This window comes from Hippocampus zosterae, chromosome 5, assembly GCF_025434085.1.
Source record: "Hippocampus zosterae strain Florida chromosome 5, ASM2543408v3, whole genome shotgun sequence".
NCBI lineage: Eukaryota > Metazoa > Chordata > Actinopteri > Syngnathiformes > Syngnathidae > Hippocampus > Hippocampus zosterae.
The window spans coordinates 10,942,342-10,963,846 of NC_067455.1; the positions used below are offsets into that span (position 1 = coordinate 10,942,342).

At 44.0% G+C, this 21,505-nt stretch overlaps 1 protein-coding gene across 3 annotated transcripts; it reads left to right on the forward strand.

Moving 5' to 3' along the window:
* The first annotated feature begins 242 nt into the window (after positions 1-242).
* setd2 (SET domain containing 2, histone lysine methyltransferase) lies at positions 243-20,338 on the forward strand. 3 transcript variants are annotated; one of them, XM_052066056.1, is made up of 22 exons: positions 243-941; positions 2,157-2,279; positions 5,659-5,680; positions 6,369-10,243; positions 10,312-10,443; positions 10,519-10,647; positions 10,742-10,865; positions 10,970-11,047; positions 11,133-11,230; positions 11,323-11,455; positions 11,622-11,756; positions 11,846-11,974; positions 12,060-13,094; positions 13,438-13,486; positions 13,570-13,843; positions 13,928-14,666; positions 15,526-15,651; positions 16,085-16,221; positions 16,344-16,452; positions 17,800-17,874; positions 17,977-18,078; positions 19,249-20,338. In XM_052066056.1, the coding sequence occupies exons 2-22, from the start codon at positions 2,251-2,253 to the stop codon at positions 19,408-19,410; spliced, it is 7,692 nt and encodes a 2,563-aa protein (XP_051922016.1). In that variant the 5' UTR covers positions 243-941; positions 2,157-2,250; the 3' UTR covers positions 19,411-20,338. The 3 variants fall into 3 exon arrangements, with proteins under 3 accessions (XP_051922016.1, XP_051922018.1, XP_051922015.1); XM_052066058.1 differs by lacking the exon at positions 2,157-2,279 and having other exon boundaries at positions 13,928-14,210; positions 14,346-14,666; XM_052066055.1 differs by lacking the exon at positions 2,157-2,279.
* The last annotated feature ends 1,167 nt before the right edge of the window (positions 20,339-21,505 follow it).

The following is a 21,505-nucleotide window of genomic DNA, read 5'->3' on the forward strand; positions in this document are numbered from 1 at the left end:
TAGTTCTCTTTTGAACGTTTTTTCTCCCACATAAATCTTGGCATCTTTATGAGTATGTAATCTTATGTTATATTATTAATTATCATTTTATGTTTGAGCATCATATTATTTCATGTTAAGCATACCTAAATTATATTCTGTTTAATAATTGTTTAGACATGTTTGTATGTCGATAGGTTCTGATTGGCTGTTAAAGTAAGAGAAGCAGGAAGTGATTTTAGTGTGTTCTCGAACGTGCTGCGGTGCGGATGACTTTTCCCCTCCTTTTAATAAACTGCATTGAAGGATTCAATCTCTCCTTTTGTCGTTCGTGAAGAAGAGCTATCCACTAGAAACAACGAACCCCTCAATTTACAAGTACTTTTGCCGCCTCTCATGAACACCATAAGCGTATCAATTAAATTAAACGTGGACAAAACACACGTTTTGTTTGCTAATTTGTTTTCTCGTATCTCTTGCACGTATTTGATATGTCCCAGACACCTTGTTGGACCGGGGCCAGGGTGATTTACAGTTCAGTGTTGACTATAGGCCAGACCATGCCAGCTGTGTCCGTGCATCATGTGACGTCGCTGCAACAAGACACACCAAATACCGCAGAGGAAAATATAAACGTCTCGTTTGTTTCTAGTGGACCGAATCGTCGGATAAATTGAAGCATATCGTGGGGGATTGTTCTCGTTGCCGACACAATTATTGTGAAGAGAGACGACTCGCACTATCTTCAAGTTGGCTAAGTGTGAGCTAATGCTAGTTGGGTAGCACAACATTGACTGAGGCGCAGCGGAGCCACTCAGCAGCAGAGCGTCAGCCGACCATCACCTCTGACAACCCCGGGCGGATTTGACGTGGGAACGCATTGGGGCTTGATGTTCGCCGAAGGACACTGTCTTGGGAATTTCGAAGATGGAAGAGTCTCTTGACCTAAAACACTTTCTAAAGTGAGTATCCCCTAAAAGATGCAAGTGTTTACTTACGTTGTATGGATTCAAGCGAACCATACATGCAACTAAGCTAAAACAAAACCTCCCCCCTGCTAGCATGCTGGTGATGCCGGATGGACGGTTTCATGAAACCAGGGCGTACTACTATTCAGAACGCCTGCCAAACAAATTCCTGCAAATTATTCACCAAATAATGTTTTAAAATCAAACGAGATGAAGAACAAGGGTTGTAAACGATGACGTTAGCCTCCACGCTGCTAGTTACATGTTAGCCGCTAATGCTCACCCAAGATTAACCTTCTAGGCACAGAAAGACAATTGATGACTCCCCTCTTGGGCCAAGTCAAACACAAATACTTACATCGATTTTTCAAGCATAGCATGTAAGACTCATTGGGGTTAATTGAATCAAAACAGACGAATAAACCATGTCGATGCTAATATTAGCTTACAAAAGTTAGCTCTGTTGGGTTGGGCATTTCTGTGTAAATTATCATCAAAACGTAACTGTTATGATAAAATTGTGACGGGTTGTCCGTTAACCATAACCGTATATCATGTATCAACCACATATTTTACATCGGAATCAAGTGGAATCGATTGAATTGCCTTGTTGTACATTACACACTCGCTTTGAAAATGGACAGGAACTGGCTTTTAAAAGGCCATGTCGGGCTGCACTAGAGCTTCCCGCACAGGCCATGTTGAGCCTCCTTTGCAAATGCTTCCAATCAACCAATGTTTATTTACAGTATGTTATTGTTGTATGGCAATAACGAGTTATGTAACATTATACTTGACATTCATGGGGTGGTTCCTTAGCCTTACCAATTACAGTAGTGTCCCTACTTTTAATCTTTATGATTCCGTTTTTCAACAAATTGGCTTTTTTATGTGTTCATTTTTTCTTGGGATGCAAATCCACATATCAAATCCAAACTGAATAAAATCAAGCATACGAGACTGACAACATAGTCTGCCTGAAAGTATGCGACTGCTTTACTCTTTGTAGTCATTGATAACCATCTTGAGAGAAGGCTTCAGTGGAAGTCAGCCAAGCCAACGGTCAAAAGCATGTGCTCTCTACATGCATACGCTAACACTATTCAATAAGTGCCTCTGTTTGATAAGGCAAAACGCTTGTTGGACTTATTGTTGGCTATTATGGACACACACCACAGTTCATTGCAAACCTATCTTTCTTTTTGCCAGGTGTGGCGTCACTTTGGAGGGTTCGTTTCTCTGATTTGGATTATTCTTGGCCAAGCAACGTCCGCAGGCCCACTAATCCTAGACGAGTTTCTCAATGGACACTCTGCTCAAGTCAGAAATCAGGTATTAGATGGCAGACAACACAGAATTTACTGTGTATGAGGTGTTGAGGTTGAAAAAATGTCGAAGTAACTAGGGCAGGGTATTGTTAAGAATCTCATAATTCAATTTTGATATTTCAGGTTATGACTTGATTTGAGATTAATTGAATTACAGCATTAATACATAAATAGCGGTACATTTAGACTATTTTGCTGAAGGTCACTTGAAGGTGTTATGGTCTACAGTGGCCTTCCTTTTAATTGAGTCACCGCAAAGAACCTCATGGCCAAATGAAGTTTCTGCAAATATTCCGGAGCGGCTGCTTTCATTTGGTAATATATTAACTAAATTTTGATGTTTGGGAAGTGTTGGTGTAGAGGTCTAGTGAATAGCCAGTTTATAAAATATGTTATAGGTGTTCAGTTATGTTGAGATCTGTTGGTTACTGATATCAATGTCTAATTACTTTTACAATTGCGGGCATTCAATTTTCAATTTATCCAATCCTGCTCTTATTGAGTCTGGTTACTTACAAATAAGTTTTGGTGCGTAATTACGCACCTTGATGAGGCTTCGGGTACTTTTGAAATAAGTGTTGCGTATAAGACACCAAAACAAACAAAACATGCATTGAGTTAATTAAGCCTTTGAGATGAACTGACACCTTGCGTGACGTCAAGAACGTTGGCGGCTTGTTTTAAATAACTTTTTTAAAAAAGCATCAAGAAAAGCAACAGAAAAGAGGTATTTCACAAGAACTTTCTGAGCCTTTTTGATTTGCGTCTGGTAGGGCTGTGCACGAATCGGTTATGATTGAAACCGAGCAGCTAATTGGCTAACGCTGGATCAGAATTTTCCCACTCAAGTCAGAATGTGTCATAGCACAGTGTCATCACAAAAGAATCTTTGGATGGCAACGCTTGTGATGTGGGCACGAATATAGGGTGTGCACAACGACTTGTGTTGCATTGAATTTAACCCTTTCCTTCAAGGGAGTCCTTCAAGTCCAACAAATGTCCGAGCATCACAAAATTAATAAAAAACTGAAAATTAACTTTGAGCCATACATTTTTGTGTCGACCAGTTTTGTGGTCAATTCAACCGAGTTGGTCGAATTTTTTGCCAGCCCTTTAAGTGATTAAATGATTAAATGGTAAACAAATATGCAAATGCACATTACATATACAAGTCCAGGCACAAGTATCTGGGAATTTATCGTTCGAGATTTCACTGTGTTAGTGTTTGCTTCATATTCATGCTAATATGTTGAACTTTGTTCTTTCATGTCTTCCGTTTTTACGTTTTATGTAGTGTAGCCAACTTTCCAGAAATTGCAACACACTGGTAGCAGGTGAAGACAAAAGTCATCCGATTAAGATTGCTGCAACCTGGTTCTGAGTCATTTATGTTTTGACGCGATTAGTACATCTAATATTGGCAGTAAAAGGCTTGCATACGTTTAGCCTTTGACTGGTGTGAGTGTAGGCATTTTCTTGTAGCTACCGTACTTTCCTGCAAGTTTACCTTGAATGCTGCACTAGCGATTAGGGTGGGGGGGGGGTCCTTCAGGATCAAATGACCCAGATACCAAGCACACTTAGTGAGCTTGCACCAAGGAAAAGCACTTATGTACTTTTATCTGCCAAATGAGAATGAATGAAAAGTTCATGAATTGCAGTCTTTTTACATGTTGAATGGAAACATCTCTTTGCTAATTTCTCAGTTGTTACCAATGATGTTCAAGGTTGAGTAAGCAAAGTGTCTTTAACTGTCAAATCTAGACAGATAGAGCCATTGGGTTTTCATATTTTTCAGTTTTTTTTGCAGTTTATTTGCAGAAACTATTAGCCACTTCATGATTCGTTTTTATCTGCTTTTATGGGAATACCCACATCGTAGCACATTCCATGCACCCTTGGACCTCTCCACATTCCTAAATTATGCAAGTATTGGGCAGGCTGCTGCCAGTGGTGGGCAAGTCATTCCGTCAGCAGCTGTCATTATTTCAGGCCGGCCCACGTGGACCCAGTACATTCCTCGTCTGTGACAGCCACTTGGCTTCAAGAATGTATTAACTGCATCACACGCAGGCGCCGCACAAGCCGACATGCAGCTAGATCAAGAAAAAAAAATCATTTGTCTACTTGTGCTGTGCATGCGTGTTACGTCGTACAAGTATGTACCTACTCAATGCCAATTGGCAGTCGCCAACGACTCAGACGGACTGGGCCGGCCTGATATAATGATGGCCTGATGACAGGCGGATTGATGTGCCCATCACTGGCTGGTTCCATTGCTGTTGAGCCAGCAAGTCAGCTTGTGCTGGTTCAAAGGCATCACTGCGGGTAGATGTATAGATGTCATCAATAATGAACATTCCTCTTGCGAATAGGCTTTACACGATGGGGATTTTTGGTTTTGATCAGGGAGTTTAAATAAACCGATCCAATGACAAGATGGATCAATTCGTCTGTTTAAATAACTTATTTACTCTAGATACTTATGTACTGATTCAATCTGTCATGCCCAAAGCAGGTGATTAAAAAAAAACAACAACAAAAATGCAAGGAGTGTAATTTGATTTTAAGACGTTTATTGACAAACGAGCAGAACTTCATTTTTAGTCACAATGTAGGTGCAGTCATGACATGCTGTACCTAAAATTACAGCTAAATATTTGAGTTGGTATCTTTTAAAAATTATTTGAATAACTTGTGGATTTGTGAGTTCTTAGCAGAATGAAGTGAAGTGAGATGCCGACCTTGGATAATAGTCGTCTTATTCTGTGTTCATGGGACTTTTGCATGGCAAATATAACCCAAGTAAACATAAAATGCAAGTTGCCTCCCTTGTTAAATCATGAACTGTGGCTACTCAAATTTTTTTTGGAAAAGCCGAGTTCATTTTCACTGATCAACACCTAAGCCTGATGACCTGCAGACTAGTTCAATCAATAAATCACCTGACAAAATGAAGTCAGCCAAAATGTGTCAAAAAGCTGCAACAAAATGCCACGATTCAAAGGCATCCAAGAAAAGACGAGGAAGAAAGTAATTGACATCTTTCAGTCTGAAAATGTTTACAAAGCCATTCTTATAACTTTAAGGCTCTTGTGGAGTCTTTTCCCAAAAGCATGGAACGGTGGTACACAGGCGCACTACAAAAAATTACCCAAAGAGCACAACGACGACTCATCCAGGAGGTCACAAAGTCTGCTACAGAACCAAGTGTTCTGCCTCTGTACTAGAAGTGTTGTCTAGTGGACAACAATGTTTCTTATTCAAAAGTCTTGTTTTCATTTTTACAGTAATGTAGTGGCCCAAAACATTTTTGACATACATTGGACTAATAAAGGGTTCTTCTCTCTCTTATATCTCCATGCTGTTCCGACGTATCTCAGAGACGAAGGAAGTGGTGCCTCGGTAAGTCCATTCAATGAATTTGAATACGTGTTAGACCAATGCTTCTTAACTGTTGTCACCCTGGGACACGAAGTTTACTATCATTGCGATGTGACCGTTATGTGTTCTATCTCTGACTAGTGCTGTCACTGTCAGATATTTGTGGAATTGTTTTTTGCCCTCGATTAATTGACAATCTGATTAATCAGTTTTATTTTCCATGGAAGTGTAATACAAAACAAGCCCCCACCCCAATTACTGTTTGTTAACAATTCCTTGTTTATTTGATGTTGTTTAATGATTTAAAAAAAAAAACAACTCTCAACAGTCATGGTAACAACAGTCACACTAGAGGGATTGACACTATACTCACCAACCTGTTTGAAACCGACTCCTTTTCTGGTTCGGTCATTGTTTTCCAAAGTGAAAACTTTTTAAAGCTTTCAATTCCGCGGAGAGATTTGAAATCCGCGACAAATTCCACCATTGCCGATTCCTGCGGGGACAGTACCATATCTCAATGTAAAAAAATAGTTTCTCACAACTCTGCCACAATAGGTCAGTGGTGGGTCCCAGCCCACCAGTTGAGAATCACTGTGTCAGTTGAGCAAACCTGAAGAAATTCAAACCACAGCAACTTTTGATTGTGTAGTTCATTGTCCATTGCTGATTAGAGCAATTATAGGTTCTGTCTCTCTTTTGACTGTAGGTCAAAGTCGAGGGCCTTTCTAAGGCAGCTCTCATCAAAAGTTTGTCTCCTCGAGTCATGCTGTCCAACCATCTCTTGCCTAAAGGGACCAAGATGAAGGTCAACCTGGAGGATCAGAGTCGTCAGAAAGTGTCCTTCAGCTTCTCGCAGACCAAGAAGCCGCTGCAGAGCATTTTTGTTATCCCCTCAAGCCCCGAAAAGTCTGACACTGAACCTCACACTGCCTCATCACAGCCCACAATTGACAAAGGAAGGGCTTCTGACAGTAAAAATGAACAAAAGCAGCAGCCTTGTGCAGTGCCAATTTCAACGGAACCGGCATCTTCCCAAGTTCCAAACTTTGCTGCTAAGCTGAAAATTGATTTGGCTAAGATGCATTTCAAGAAGCAAATTCTCAGTGTGTCTGTTACTAGAGAAAACCTAACATCTGTTCTTCGGGATGAGACACCCACCCCTAATTTGCTAGTTTTGCAGAAATCGCCAAGTAACATTGAAACCAAATGTTCAACTTTGCAGCATAATAACCCTGTAACTGTCTTCCCGTCTGAGGATATTCACTGTCACTCATCTGAGAGACGGACAGTATCGAGTCTCGAGAAACCTGCTGCATCCTCAGGAAAAGAAGAGGAAAATTCCACGAATGAACAGGATACAAATGTGTACAAAAGGAAAACCAGGTCACAAACCGATAGACGAACAGAGTCCGACGATCCAGTCCCGATGATGTCTTCCAGACGCAAATCCGTCGACTCCAAAAGTAAAACAAATTTGGAAAACAGTCACAAAGCAGTAATAAAAAGGTCTTCCCCTCGATCATGTGGGGAGGAAAAGGAAAAAAGCTCATCAAAGCGGTCTGAGAATCACGAAAGGTCAACTAGTTATACAAAATCGGACCGTGATTCTAGGTACACCTCGTCGCGGTCACTGCGATCAGACAAAGATCGGAGAAGATCCAGATCAAGGTCTAGATCCAGGTCTAAATCTCGAAACTCTCGTACTAGTTCATCTCACCCAAGATCAGAGAGATCGAGGGGTGAGAGAGGGTCCCGCTCAGACAGGTCTTATTATCATGATTCCGATCGCAGATCATATAGGTGTTCTCCACGAAGAGACAGACGACGATCTCGTTCTCGCAACGACAGAACTCGGGACAGCTCGGACTCTGAAGATGACCATCGCAAGACGAGGACAAGGACAAGTGACTCCGGTCGATCATCCACCTACTCAAAGTCCTCGTCTTACTTAAAATCCGACAAAGGATCTAAATCTACGGATTTGCCACATTCGTCAGAGTTATTGAAAAGAAGTCAAACCTCATCTTCGACGTCGGAAAGGACTACTTCAAAGCGACTGTCAGACTCCGACCCCCAGCGCAAAACCTCTCCAGGCGTGGAAGCCAGGCATTATAAAACTAGCAGCAGTCATACATTAGACACTAACAGAAAATCAATCTCTTCCACTCAACATACGCGTGTGGATAGTGAAAAACATGAGCATGAAAATCGCCTGAAAAGCAGCGCGAATGACACCGAGTCTGATCAAAGGAAAAAATCACTGGCAGGCTCCGTTTTAGAGGAAGCTTGTATAGAAGAGAAAATGGATCAACTTGACTCTAAACAGAACGCCTGCTCCAGATCTTCAGAGGAAACCAGTGAACACGATAGACAATCAAAAGACATATTTCATGGCCCCAATGATGAACCAAAACATGAAGCGACTGTAAAATCATGTTTGCTCGGCGAAAAGGAAAAACACGGTGTAAATTGTATTGAAAAGCAAAATCAGGATGACCACCGGGATAGCCAGTTGACAGAGACGCATCATAACAGGTTAGATGGACCAAAATCAAGCCTCGAAGTGGAGAAGGAAATAGCACCAGCTGTCACCTCAAATGAGAGTATGCTGTATATAAATGCCACCCTTGAAAAGTTAAACCATATGAAGGATATTTTTTCTCCTCAAAATATACCACATGTGACTTCAAGTGCAACTGCTGTAAGTTTATTCGATAGTAGTGATGTTATAGTGCACAGCGTGGAGATGAAAGATGCCGAGTCTTCTCAAGTTTCAACGCCTGCGCCTAATGCAATTGATATAGCTGCCGCGCCTGATGCTCAGAGTTGTAAACCGACGGAAGTGGTATGTAATGTGATTGCCACTGAGCAGGCTAAAAACAACGCACCTCTACCATCAGAGCAGTTATCTGAAACTGAGAATCCGAAGACACTTGAACAAAGGGCGGACTATGCTAAACAGAGCAGTCCGACTAAAAAGTCTCGGTGGGATATCGTTGGGCAGAATGGCCCTGGCAGCCAAGAGTCACAGCATACACTTCTCGCCGAACAACCGAGAAAGGTGGTCTGTGTGAAAAAAATAGAATTTTCCATAAACCAAAGTCAGATAGAAATAATACAGAGCACGCATTCCATACCGGAGCAGGAGATGGAAAGGCCAAAGCAGGAAAATAGTTACGACTATGGCGAATGTTCACAGGGCATCACTGGCATTGACCATAATCAGAAAGCGAACTTAGTGCAGCCTCTGTGCAACAGTGATGCAACTCGTGTCAGCAGTGTTGCAAAAGTGGAGCGCTGGAATGGTAATGTTAAAGAAAAATCTGACGATAATGCCCACACGAATGAATCAAATAATACATTAGTCAGTCCGGAAGCTGGCGGAGGACAGAGCGAGGCCAGCGATAGTGACAATTCCGAGTACGACTCTGATTGTGATGAGGCAATAAAACGACTGCACTCTGTTGTGGTTGTGCCAAAGAATTCAACCGTAACAAGTGACTCACATGATGCCGGGCCTTTTTCGTGCAGTCCAGTTATTTCAGAAGCCCACGTTACAAATGATATGGCCAATGTGAGTGGTCATGAAGTCCAATACCAAGTCAACTCTCAACAAAGACTAGAGGGTGTTTCGTACCATGCTGGTGCTCTTTGCCAATCCCAGAGTAATATGATTGATAGCACGAGTCATTTAGAGGGTTCCTGCGCTACTGGTGTTTCACAGCCTTATGGGACTTTTCCGACCAATGTCCACCAAGGTGTCACTAATTTCACGCACGGCCTTGACGGTTCTGGACATTACGCCCAATTGCAAGGTCAGCATTACGTTAACAATAGCCGTGAAGTGATGTTCGCACATTACCAACATTCTGCCAGTGTTGACAGCATCAATGACTGCGGCGGATTCACCCCAAGCTGGAGCGTTTCACAGCCAGAACAGCCCAGTAGTACATATCAACAGCCGGACAGCAGTCATGGGCCACTGTTACCCCAATCTAAACTTTCAGAAACATTTCCTAGCGCACAACAGCACGGACACCACAGTGTCTCTTGGAACCACCAAACCTCAGACAAACAGATCAGCAAAACTCCCTACCTCCATCTTTATCAGGAGCTTGCAGGTGAAATCCACCCAGACTCACTCACGAATGACCATGACGATTATTGCCGGGCTAAACCGTCCATTCAAAGCAAAGCAACCGTCGACCACAGTGAACCACTGGGGCCGTCAGGTTTTGTACAAGGTCACGAAATAAGCAGCAACAGCAAGTGGTCCGCCGTGCCTGACCTACCGAGAGAGGAGATCTTCAAGACCCACAGAAGCAGGGGCCCTCCCAAGAAAAGACGGCCAGAGATCGAATCAGATTCGGACAACGAGGCTGAAGCTGGACCCGCTGCCAAGAAGGAGCGTCAAGGAGACGCTGAGAATGCGAAAGAAACTCAAGTCAAAGTTGATGTGTTTAGTCCATCACTCACTCTGCAGCACTTTCAAGACTCCAATCGATGGAAAGAGTTTGCCAAGACAAAGAAGATGCCACCATATTTTGACCTGATTGAAGAGAATCTATACCTAACGGAACGGTAAGATTTTCACAGATTCAAACGATGACATGTAGTTTCAGACTTTGAAATCTTTTGAATGTTTGTAGAAAGAAGAGCAAATCTCATCGGGATATCAAGAGGATGCAGTGTGAGTGCCCAGTGCTGCCTAAACAGGACCGGCTAAGGGGAATATTGGCGTGCGGGGAGGACTGTTTAAATAGGCTGCTGATGATTGAATGGTGAGTTGAGAGATACGCAGAACACATATCCGTTGTTCGAGGAAGCTCAGCACAATCTTATTTTTTTTACCATAGCTCATCACGCTGCCTGAATGGACACTATTGCTCAAATCGACGCTTTCAAATGAAGCAGCACGCCGACTTTGAAGTCATCCTCACCGAAGACAAGGGCTGGGGGCTCCGTGCAGCAAAGGACTTGCCTTCGTAAGGATTTCACTGAAGGGCTAGCGTTGACAGCTGCGCTGCGGAATGAATATCGGGGTGATCTTGACACGCGTGTGTTTTGATTCTATCATAGAAATACCTTTGTGCTAGAATACTGCGGGGAAGTGTTGGACCACAAAGAGTTCAAAACAAGAGTAAAAGAATATGCACGTAACAAGAACATCCACTACTATTTCATGGCTCTAAAGAATAACGAGGTAAGTCGATTCAGGGAGAAATGCAGTGCTCGCAAATATTTGTAATTATTACAGCTAATTAGACGATTATCTGAAATGCTTGACTTTGCATGATGTCTCTCCAGATCATCGATGCAACGCTGAAGGGTAATTGCTCTCGCTTTATGAACCATAGCTGTGAGCCCAACTGCGAGACCCAAAAGGTACATCGGCCAAAGGAAGTAGTTGGAATAACACCGCTCAGTTAACTTGCGCATTCGCTGACTGTTGATTTTCGTCTCATTTCAGTGGACAGTCAATGGCCAGCTTAGAGTCGGGTTCTTCACCACCAAGGCAGTCGGTGCAGGAACCGAACTGACATTTGATTACCAGTTTCAGAGATACGGGTATTTATTTTATTTATTTTATTTATTCATGTGTGAAATCATAACAGAATAGTTAAATGTTTCACGAATGCTTTAATTGTCCTCCGATTTAGGAAAGAAGCCCAGAAGTGCTTCTGTGGAGCTCCCAGCTGCAGAGGCTTCCTGGGGGGGGAGAACAGAGTCAGCGTCCGTGCAGCTGGAGGGAAGATGAAGAAAGACCGGACTCGAAAGAACGCTCTCACCACAGTCAGTTCACTTCACTTCTGGGAGCTGCTCAAAATCGCTTCTTTGTAATACTTTTGGTTTGTGTGTTGGGTTTACGATCGATGTTTTGGAGACATCAAAGTCATTGTTTGTTGTAATTCGGACAGCTGGAATACACTTTTCATCTCTTATGTCTGGTGCTCTTTAGGTTGATGAGGAATTGGAGGCGTTACTAGAGAATGGCGAAGGGCTCTACGATGGCAAACAAGTGGTGTCGCTCTGCAGGCTTATGGTTCGCGTGGAAAACATGGAACAGAAACTCACCTGTCTCAAGCTCATACACGTAAATCAACATTAAAACAATGTTAAAGCACAATGTGCGAACGACTTTAAATCGCATTTTTTAACAAATGTTTTTTTTGTGCCATGCAGGACACGCAGAATCCATCATGTTTGAAGCAGTTCTTAGATCATCACGGCTTGTCTTTGCTTTGGATCTTCATGGTTGAGATTTCTGAAGCAAAGGGCAACTGCGCTAATAACATCAAGCTACAATCCGAGGTGTGCTAAGTGCAGTCTTGCCATCCAGTCATTTGTAAGGTAATACGAGTGTCGGTATAAAAATGCACAATCCATTTGTCTCCAGATTATGAAGACCTTGGCTGTGCTACCCATCTCCACTAAGAACATGCTGGAAGAGAGTAAAGTCCTGACCTTCATTCAGCGATGGGCCCAAACAAAAGCACTCCCTCAGCCCACTGAGATGGACGGTTACTCAAGTGAGAACACTTCTCGTGCTCAGACGCCTCTCAACACCCCCGATGGTTCCTCCTCCAAATTGGGACCAGAATGTGACAGGGACACCTCCAAACCAGCTGTGGACCGCCGCCTTAAAATCATCAGTGAAAACAGTCTGGACAGTGCGCTCTCAGATGCCAGCAAAGCATCTGATGGCAAGGAGGAGGACGAGGAAGAAGATGATGAGGAAGAAGACGAGTCTGCTCAGAGTGTACTACCTGATGACAAACAACATAAGGCAGACGCAGTCAATGACGCCTCTCATCCAGTGAGAGACAGTCCAGATGAGGAGGTGAAAGACACCAAAGTGCAGAAACAGGAAGAGACAGAAATGGCTTCAGATACAGGGGAACAAATTAATGCCGAAGAGGTAAAAGAGCAAATTGAGTTGGAGGTTAAAGTGGACATCAATATCAAACCGGAGAAGGAACTTGAGGTATCTGACAAACCTAGTGGAGAAGAGCTGACAATCCAGGCACCAATAGAAATGCCCGAAGTAGAAGGTGACCAGCTTACAGTTGAGATTCAGGAACCAGAGATCGAGTCGGTTCAAATCAATCAGGCTCTAACTGAACAACAGCCTGTAGAGCAGGTGGTAGCCAAGACTGAAACACCGGAGGCTGAAAATCCTCCTATTGGCTCAGAGGCCCAGTTGGATGCACCTGCCCCTGTTGCTCCCCAAAGTTCTGACACCCCAGAGGTCAGTTTGCCCACTGAAGACACACCAGCACCTGCAGATACGCCAGCCATTGAAACGCCTTCTCAGGATGAAGAGGAAGGTGTTTCCGACGTGGAGAGTGAGCGGAGTCAAGAGCCCCAAGTCAGCGCTTTGGACATTGGCAGCATGGCAGCCAGGCTTTTGGAGAGTTGGAAGGATCTCAAGGTGAGCTCATAGTTTCACTGAAAGGCAGACAAACGAGTTAAGTTTGTATTATAACCCGGTAATGTTGCGATACACGCAGCTTTCTTTCATGCAGGGGGTGCAGGGTCAATTTCCTGTCAGTGTGCCAATAGCCAACCGCTGCCGGTTCCAAGCCTGGATTAAAAAAATAAAATAAAAATGGCGGACTGTGTCAGGAAGGGAATCGGATGTAAAAGTTGTCAACAAATGTTGTAATGATGCACTGTGCCCACTCCTGTTGGGACCAGATTGAACTCACAAGGATCAAATTGGGATGACCTGTCTTCTCATAAACCAGACATCAAATGATCTGATTGTTTTTCAGGAGGTTTACAGAATACCAAAGAAGAGTCAGGTAGAAAAGGAAGCCAATGGTAAGTACATTTTCCAGATCTTCAATCGCTTTGATAATTTTGGGTGAAATGTTATTGGGACCGACCGCATTGTCTCAAAACAGATCGCAGTCGAGATCGGGACACAACTTTGACCCCACGCAACACCTCAGGTAGTCGAGAGCGTGAAAGGGAGCGTGAAAAGGATCGCGACCGGGACAGAGACCATGACCGGGATTGGGAAAGGGACAGGGAGCGAGACAGGGATCGAGAGAGAGAAAGGGACCGAGACAGGGAGCGTGATCGAGACAAAACCCCACGCAGCACTGAGAGACGGAGGCGACGGTCCACATCACCACTCCCCTCCTATGAGCGGAGCAGTCGCCGCACCGAGGAACGGTATGACTTCCCACCATCCGGAGGGTTTGACCTTTGTGCTCTCTAGGATGTCGAGCGGTGTTATTTTTGTGTGGATCATTTCAGGTTCGACCCGTCAAAGACACCGAGGGGTGTTGGTGGCAAGGAACGCAACAAGTTGTCTACAGAGGAACGCAGGAAGCTGTTTGAGCAGGAGGTTGCTCAGCGGGAAGCCCAGAAACAGCAACAACAGCTGCAGCAGCAACAACAGCAGCAGCAGCAGCAACAGCTCCAAACTATGGCCTATGACCCTGCCTTGGCCTATGCCTCCACTTCTGGCTTCATCACCTACCCACCTGGATACCCCCTCCATACATTTGTGGATCCCACCAACCCCAACGCAGGCAAAGTACTACTACCCACCCCTACAGCTGACCCCACCATGACCTATGAACAGACTACTCCCCAAAGACTTGTCTCAGAGCTTGGGCTTCCCTCGCCATCATCCACTTCACAAGCCACTCCTGTTTCTAATATCTCTCAGCACATCACCACCGCCAACCTCACGCCTGCAGACACCCAGCAGTATGCCCAGCCCGCCGTCGCAGCCCAGGATTCGAGCGTGCCTGTCCTCTCCGTGCCCGCCCAGACGGCGCCTCAGATCCAGGGTCAGCAGGGCTACGCCACTCTGTGGGACCCCGCCACGCAGCAGGCAGTGACTGTGCAGACGCAGCCAGCGCAGCAGTACGCCACGGCCCCGGCGCAGGGCGCCACACAAACGGCAATCTACTACCAAGGCCAGCCGTGCCAAACTATCTACAGCATCCCCACCGCATACCCTCAGACCAACACGCCAGTCATACAGGTGGGCTAGTCATTATATTGCATCGGTACTGAATGTTTCATCCATCATGTCGTGTGTGTATTTAGGACTAGCATGACGTTACTACTCAAAGAACACTTGATGGGATCTAATTTCGGGAATTAGCAGGATTAGGCCTGGTTAGTACAGTGGCACAGTCATAGAATAAATTCAACTTGAAAATCATATTTGGAGGGGGTACTGATGGTGCTACGAGCGAGACAGCTCAACTTGGTGCTGGTCTTTCAATTCTGAAAAGTACACAGGATTTCTTATATTTATTTCTCATTTCCCGAAATAATTCATAAATGACTCTCATCAACTCATCAACCCTTAAGAGTGTTATTTGAAGGTTTTTGATGAAAAAAAACATTTTAAAAGAAATTATATGTACCGTTACAAATGGTTACACACACTGATGCCCACACTTGGTGTGGCCCTTGATTCATTTTTGTCAGTTAGACTCTACTGGACCTGCCCAGATTTGAGTTGTAATAACACTATTCACCACTAGGCGACACGTCTTACCTGTTGACAAACAGCGCCATGAAATGCAGCGCCAAAAGCAATTTATACTCAGTATGCTCACCAAATATAAAGGCAAACCCAGAAAGTTGCAAACGCTATCAGCACTGAAAAAAGTCCCACTGCAACAATCGCAAAAGTACACAAATAGCTTAGCGATTGCTTCTCACTGAAGCATTTACACTTTTCAAACACAGCAGGATTTAAGTCGACCAGCAACTTTAAAATCAGATTAATGAGTGAATCATTATTTACAAAGCCTCGAATATATTTGAGTAATTTCTTCCATGAAGTCCCACCACTAGATGTAGTTATTCTTTGTCATGTGCTTTTGCAGGCGTACTCCGACCCCTCAGCCAGCTATTTGCACGGCCAGACGGTGTATCCTGGCCATCAGCAGGGTGTGGTGGTGCAGCAGGGAGGCACAGTCACCACCATCGTTACCTCCCAAACTGTCCAGCAGGTAATAAGGTCACCTTAAATCACGATACGCTTCACAATCTTGTCAAAAAATATCTTTTTAGACTACCGTGCACTAGTTTTTGATTTATTTTTTTAATACATAATTGTAACTCGCGTTTAGATGTTTGCTTTTGTACGTTTTGTTTTTGTTGTAAAGTGTCCTTGAGTGTTTTGGAGTTCAAACTACCATTGTGTCATGACAACAAATGAGCACATGGGTCACGTTGCCTCAAATAATTTGAGCAAAAATTGTACTTTGCCGCATGCAACATTTAGTCACAAGGGGGTAGTGTCCATCTACATTTCACACGACCAAGAGCTGCGTGGAGGCATATGAGTTTTATGTATAATGGTTATCTGGTGATTCGCATTTTCCATGGCTGGCAAAGCAGATATGACAGATGGTAAATTAGAATACTGGTTCTCTTCTCCAGGAAATGATCGTACCCAACAATGTGATAGATCTGCCTCCCCCCTCTCCTCCGAAACCCAAAACTATCGTTCTACCTCCCAACTGGAAAGTGGCACGGGACCCTGAAGGGAAAATATACTATTACCATATTGGGACAAGGTGAGTAGGGATGTTTATCCAGAGGGCCCTTATATACATTTTAAAGTGTCATTGTTAATTTACCGTTGTAATGTGTGTGTGTGTGTGTGCCGCGCGCGTGTGTGTGAATGTTTCTCTTTCAGGCAAACTCAGTGGGATCCTCCAACCTGGGACGGAAGTAGCGACACCAATCTGGACCATGACTCAGAGATGGACCTGGGCACTCCCACCTATGATGAAAATCCTTCCAAGGTGAGCTTTTAAAAGATTATCTGGGTACTTATGATCTATGTAAAAGCTTAATTGTGTGTTTAAATTCCATCCTTCCATTATCTGAACCGCTGCATCCTCACAAGGGTTGCGGGCATTCTGAAGCCTATCGCAGCTGACTCCGGGCCGTAGGCGGGGTACACCCTGAACTGGTTGCCAGCCAATCGCAGGGCACACATACACTAGCAACCATTCACACTCACAATCAAACCTATGGACATTTTTAGCGAATTCACTTAACCTACCATGCATGTTTTTGGAATGTGGGAGGAAACCGGAGTACCCGGAGAAAACCCACGCAGGCATAGGGAAAAACATGCAAACTCCACACAGGAAGGCCAGAGCCCGAAATCGAACCCCACTGTGAGGCAGACGTGCTAACCACTCAACCACCGTGCTGCCAGTGTTTACCTTTGTTGGGGATACTTCCTGTTTGCCTTTGCCTTCCCTTCCCAGAAGGTTTGAGCTTGGATGAAAGGCCTAATTGTAGTGTTTGTTCTTTGGGGCCATTGAAGATGTTGCACTGGTGATTACCTTCAGCTGTGTTTTATGGAGGGGAACAAACGTCGTCATGACAGCATCTCCAGGCACTTAAATGAGCTCCTCCTCGCATATTTGTCTCTTGAAGACAAAGACGGTCTTGAAGCCTTGTCCCACCACTTATCTGAATGTCCCCTGGGCTCAGGGCCATTAAGTATGGGTGAGATTTGCTCTTCTTGTCTTCACCACCTCATTTGTTTCCCCTTCTTCACTTCTATCCCCGTTGGGATGATGGAAAGCATCTGGATGAGCCAAAAACTCCATTGCCCCCTCCCACCCCCCTTTCCGCCCCTTTTGTGGCACTTACTTAAATGTCCCTTTTTGGTCAACTGGCTAGTCTTAGGGGCGAAACTAAACCGAGATGCATATTTTCATGAAGAAAGGCCACCAGGTCACACAGATTTGATTTCACAGCACTTGAATCTGTGACACATGCTCATCCTATTATAAACGACTCCACTGTCCCAGCTCTGCGTGTGCACGTTTTTTAATCAGTGCACTTGGCACCTCAGCTGTTCTTGTCTTCAGTGCGGTGGTCAGATGCTGTTTGATGCCCCGGCTGACCTCCATGGCAACTGTTCGGGCCACCAGCTGCCATGTTCGATTGGGGCACAGTTGTGCTCCTTCGGGATTTTAATTCCTTTGGCCCCAACAGTTTTACTTTTTAACCTTTCCTACCGCAGCTGAGAAAATTCCTGATGGAAGTTCAAATGACATTTTTAAAGGCATCACATTAACCTGAATATTAAATGAATGCTGTTGCTTTTTCTTTTTTTTTTTTTTTTTAAGTTCTCAACCAAAACAGCTGAAGCAGACACTTCAAGTGAATTGGCCAAAAAAAGTAAAGAGACATTCCGCAAAGAGGTAGGCATCGCCCCATATGAGCTCACCTTTGTTGGACATGAAGTTTTTAACGTCTGTGTGTGTGTGTGCGTGTGCGTGTGTGTGTGTGTTTTTCTTCCTCAGATGTCCCAGTTTATTGTGCAATGTTTAAATCCTTATCGAAAACCAGACTGCAAACACGGCCGCATCAGCAACACTGAAGACTTCAAACACCTGGCAAGAAAGGTAACAGTTATGGACCGTCTATTCTCCAAAAAGAACTAAAGGTCACAAATTTGTTTTAATGACACCACCTTTGCTAATCCGCAACAAGCTTTACAGCTTGCAAATGAGTTGAAATGTTACGTATTCTTTCCAATATTTCCCCTGTTGTTCAAGTCTCCTTTTAATTAATATACACGACATTGTGAATGGTGTGTGCCACATCCAGTCTCTTGTCCGAACTAGGAGGAGGCCACTGTCTTCCTCTTGGTCAGTGCAGAAGAACCTATCAAAGTACGACACATGAATTGCTACACTCGGCAGCCAGAACAACAAAAATTCTGACGTGCCAAACTTTCATCGTCGTGGTCGGAAGGCGTCCCAGAACCCTCAAAATTTGAGATGTGACACCTGTATTTGCCCAAACGTTGGCAATAGTTAGTGTTTAAGTTTATGCATGTACCACACACACAAACTGGAAAATAAATGAATAAAAACTCCAAAGCTCTTGTTTTATAATCAGCAGTCAAAAGTTTGGACATGTGTTCTCATTCAGATGAATGCGTCAAGGTGTCATTAGTACTTTAAAGGTGCAAATTATTTCTTTCATGATATGAAACAGTTTCCAGATGTCAGAATGACTCTCATGAAAAATAACCCAAAGTCACAAATTGTAGTACCCTTTGCACACACATTTTTGCCTCGCTGAGATGACCCTGCTGTGAGCTATTGCGCAACACGCACACTATACAGTAAAGGCCAATGACGAACTGGGATGGAGACCTTGTGCGCGTAAAGGTATAGTAAATCAAATAATTTTTACATGCGGAGGCAGCACTTGATAGGCTCCACTGTGCATATGCGGCGCGCGGACACATCACCCACCCGGCGCCACCGTAGCTATGCTTATGTCCTAGCGTACTGGCTTTCTCTTATTTTTAACAGGGTGCACGCTGGGTGTGGTTCATGATTCCTAGATACCAAGATTCCGAAGGATACTGGCACATTCGAAAGCTTCACTCATTCGGGACTCTGTTTTACTGTCTTAGACTGAACCTCAATTAGTGTCAATTTGGCTTTTAAATATCATCTCTTATTTACTTCACGGAGTCCAATTTAGATTGCAGAACTGCCCGGCCCTATGCTGTAACCGTCATGTCCCGCCCACTAATGCATTGCCCTTGCTCCCGCCAGCTAACCCACGGCGTCATGAACAAAGAACTGAAGGCGTGCACCAACCCGGAGGACCTGGACTGCAACGAGAACGTCAAGCACAAGACCAAGGAGTACATCAAGAAGTACATGCAGAGGTTCGGCGCCGTCTACAGGCCCAAGGAGGACACGGAAGTCTACTGAGCGCACACGTTTGCCTTTTCCCACCCGTGACCTCCCATTTGCGCTTTATTTACGATGAGACGTTGAATCCCGGGGACAGACAGGGGTGCTACATGCAATCTCCGTGAACTATTTTAGTTCATTTGATTTGTGGTTTTAAACGGCTGTGAATGAAGAACGAGCCAACTTTGTTTCTTTGACACTTTCCACTGTCGAAAATGGATCAATGAACAGTTTGCTTCATTTTCTGGTGCTGCTTTTTAACCGCGGAGGTCCAAGCTTCCACTCGTCGAAACGCCTGCAGGACTTTAGCGAGCCGCTTCCGAGCGTCGTTCGCCTCGAGGTCCCCAGTGTGTGCTGGTCATCCATATTTTGTCATGCATTGTCTTTTTATCTGTTCCGTCAGTCACAATGTCAGGAGCATGGTTTGATTACCATCTACCGCGCCCCCTCCTCATCCTCTCCCACCCTCATTTCTTCCTCGACCTGGACTCATGCAGAAGAGTGTAGCATTGCGGTTTTAATGTATCCACTTTAGTTTTTAATTAATGTTGACACGAGGAACTCACGCCTTTTTATTCGTTCGCCACAACTGCCCCCTTTAAGTCCCATCAAGCATCAAGCTATTGCATTAATTGTTGATATTATTAAAAAGTAGTTTTGGGAATGTTTAAATTAATAAGAAACTTTGTAAAATTATCATTTCATGGTTCTCAAGTGTAAATATGTTATTATTACTAAATGTGTATGCAGGAGCCACAAGTGACCAGCTCGACCGTTACATCATCCTTGCCGCCTCATGTTACGTGGGGGGGCGGATTTTTTTTCAGATTTTTTTTTTGTAATGTACAAAGTAATTTTCACCATACTCAGCTGTAAGTATTGTGCAAGCACATTGTCATACCGAGTGTACAAACATTTTAAAAGATAATAAACAGTTTCTTTTCTACACCTTTGCTCTGACTTTTCCTTGTGGAGTGGGAAACTCTTTCAGGTGTCAGACCAAAACTGCATGGAGTAGTTTTGAATTTTTATCATCGTGGGCCTGTTAGGCTGAACCCTTTGAAGAGGGATATCGCAATAATTACGCTTTCTAACACTGACATCAGCATCCGGTGTCAAATTCCAGGGGAGAGAAATTATCAACTAATGGGCAGTGTAAAAAAGAAATCTGGCTCAGAGGCTTTTGAAGTCCTTTTAAATATATGAGTGAGTAAGGGGACAATGTTCAGACCTTACCCTTTAAGCCATATTGCGTGTGTAATGGTGTGTGACGCTGGCCTTGGCCAGGCAGGCACATTACAAGAGAAAGAAAAAAAATCATTAGCAGATTGGAGTTGTGAGAAAAGAACTTTGCTCCACTCAACTTTCATTACAGCTTTTCCCCCTCAGGGCTCTCTTTGGAGAGGAAAGGTTCTCATTGCACTTAAATCCCTTAATATGGGACAGCGCAGTCCAAATACGTCTGGATTGAAACCAACCCTCCCTCCCCCCATCCCTCCTCACTGTGTAATCCATCAAGTCGGCGTGAGTGACAAAGAGCCCACGATTGTCGACTGCAGGCCAACTTGACAATCGCATTCACATTTCCAAGAAGGTCAGCAGAACATATGAAGAAGAGAGCAGCCCAAAAGACAGCAACAAACAATGTGAAATATTCAGTCGAGGCACCACTTAAAACCCTGGAGAACCCACGGGGTCCAATTTAGCCCCTATAAATTCTGCTATTCAAATGCTACCCTTAAATCCCAAAGGGTCAAATTTGGCCCTAATCCTAAATTAGGATCAAACCATTAAATATTTAAAAAAAACACATATTTTGGTGTTCAGTGAACTTATAGCAGTCATTTAATGTATAATTCATCATTTTCCAAAGAAGAAAAGGGTTCTTGGGTTCTCCAGGGTCAAACATTATTGGGCCTGCTGACTCATCTGCTGGTGTACCCGTTTTGCATGCAGATCATTTCAGAGTTCTAGCAACAACGGGAGGGATACATATTTGGTAACTTCATGTCAGAGATCTTATCCAAACAAGACAGAAATAGACCTTGAATTTTTAAAGGTCTTTAAAGACACTTTTAACACTTTTAGGGACAGCGGTTACGACAGTGGACAG

Excerpts from the sequence above, each read along its gene's own strand:
- setd2 (XM_052066055.1), top strand. The coding sequence starts at position 907 with ATGGAAGAGTCTCTTGACCTAAAACACTTTCTAAA. Across the intron at positions 10,866-10,969 it reads TGGCTCTAAAGAATAACGAG|ATCATCGATGCAACGCTGAA; the intron begins GTAAGTCGATTC and ends ATGTCTCTCCAG. Across the intron at positions 16,222-16,343 it reads TATTACCATATTGGGACAAG|GCAAACTCAGTGGGATCCTC; the intron begins GTGAGTAGGGAT and ends TTTCTCTTTCAG.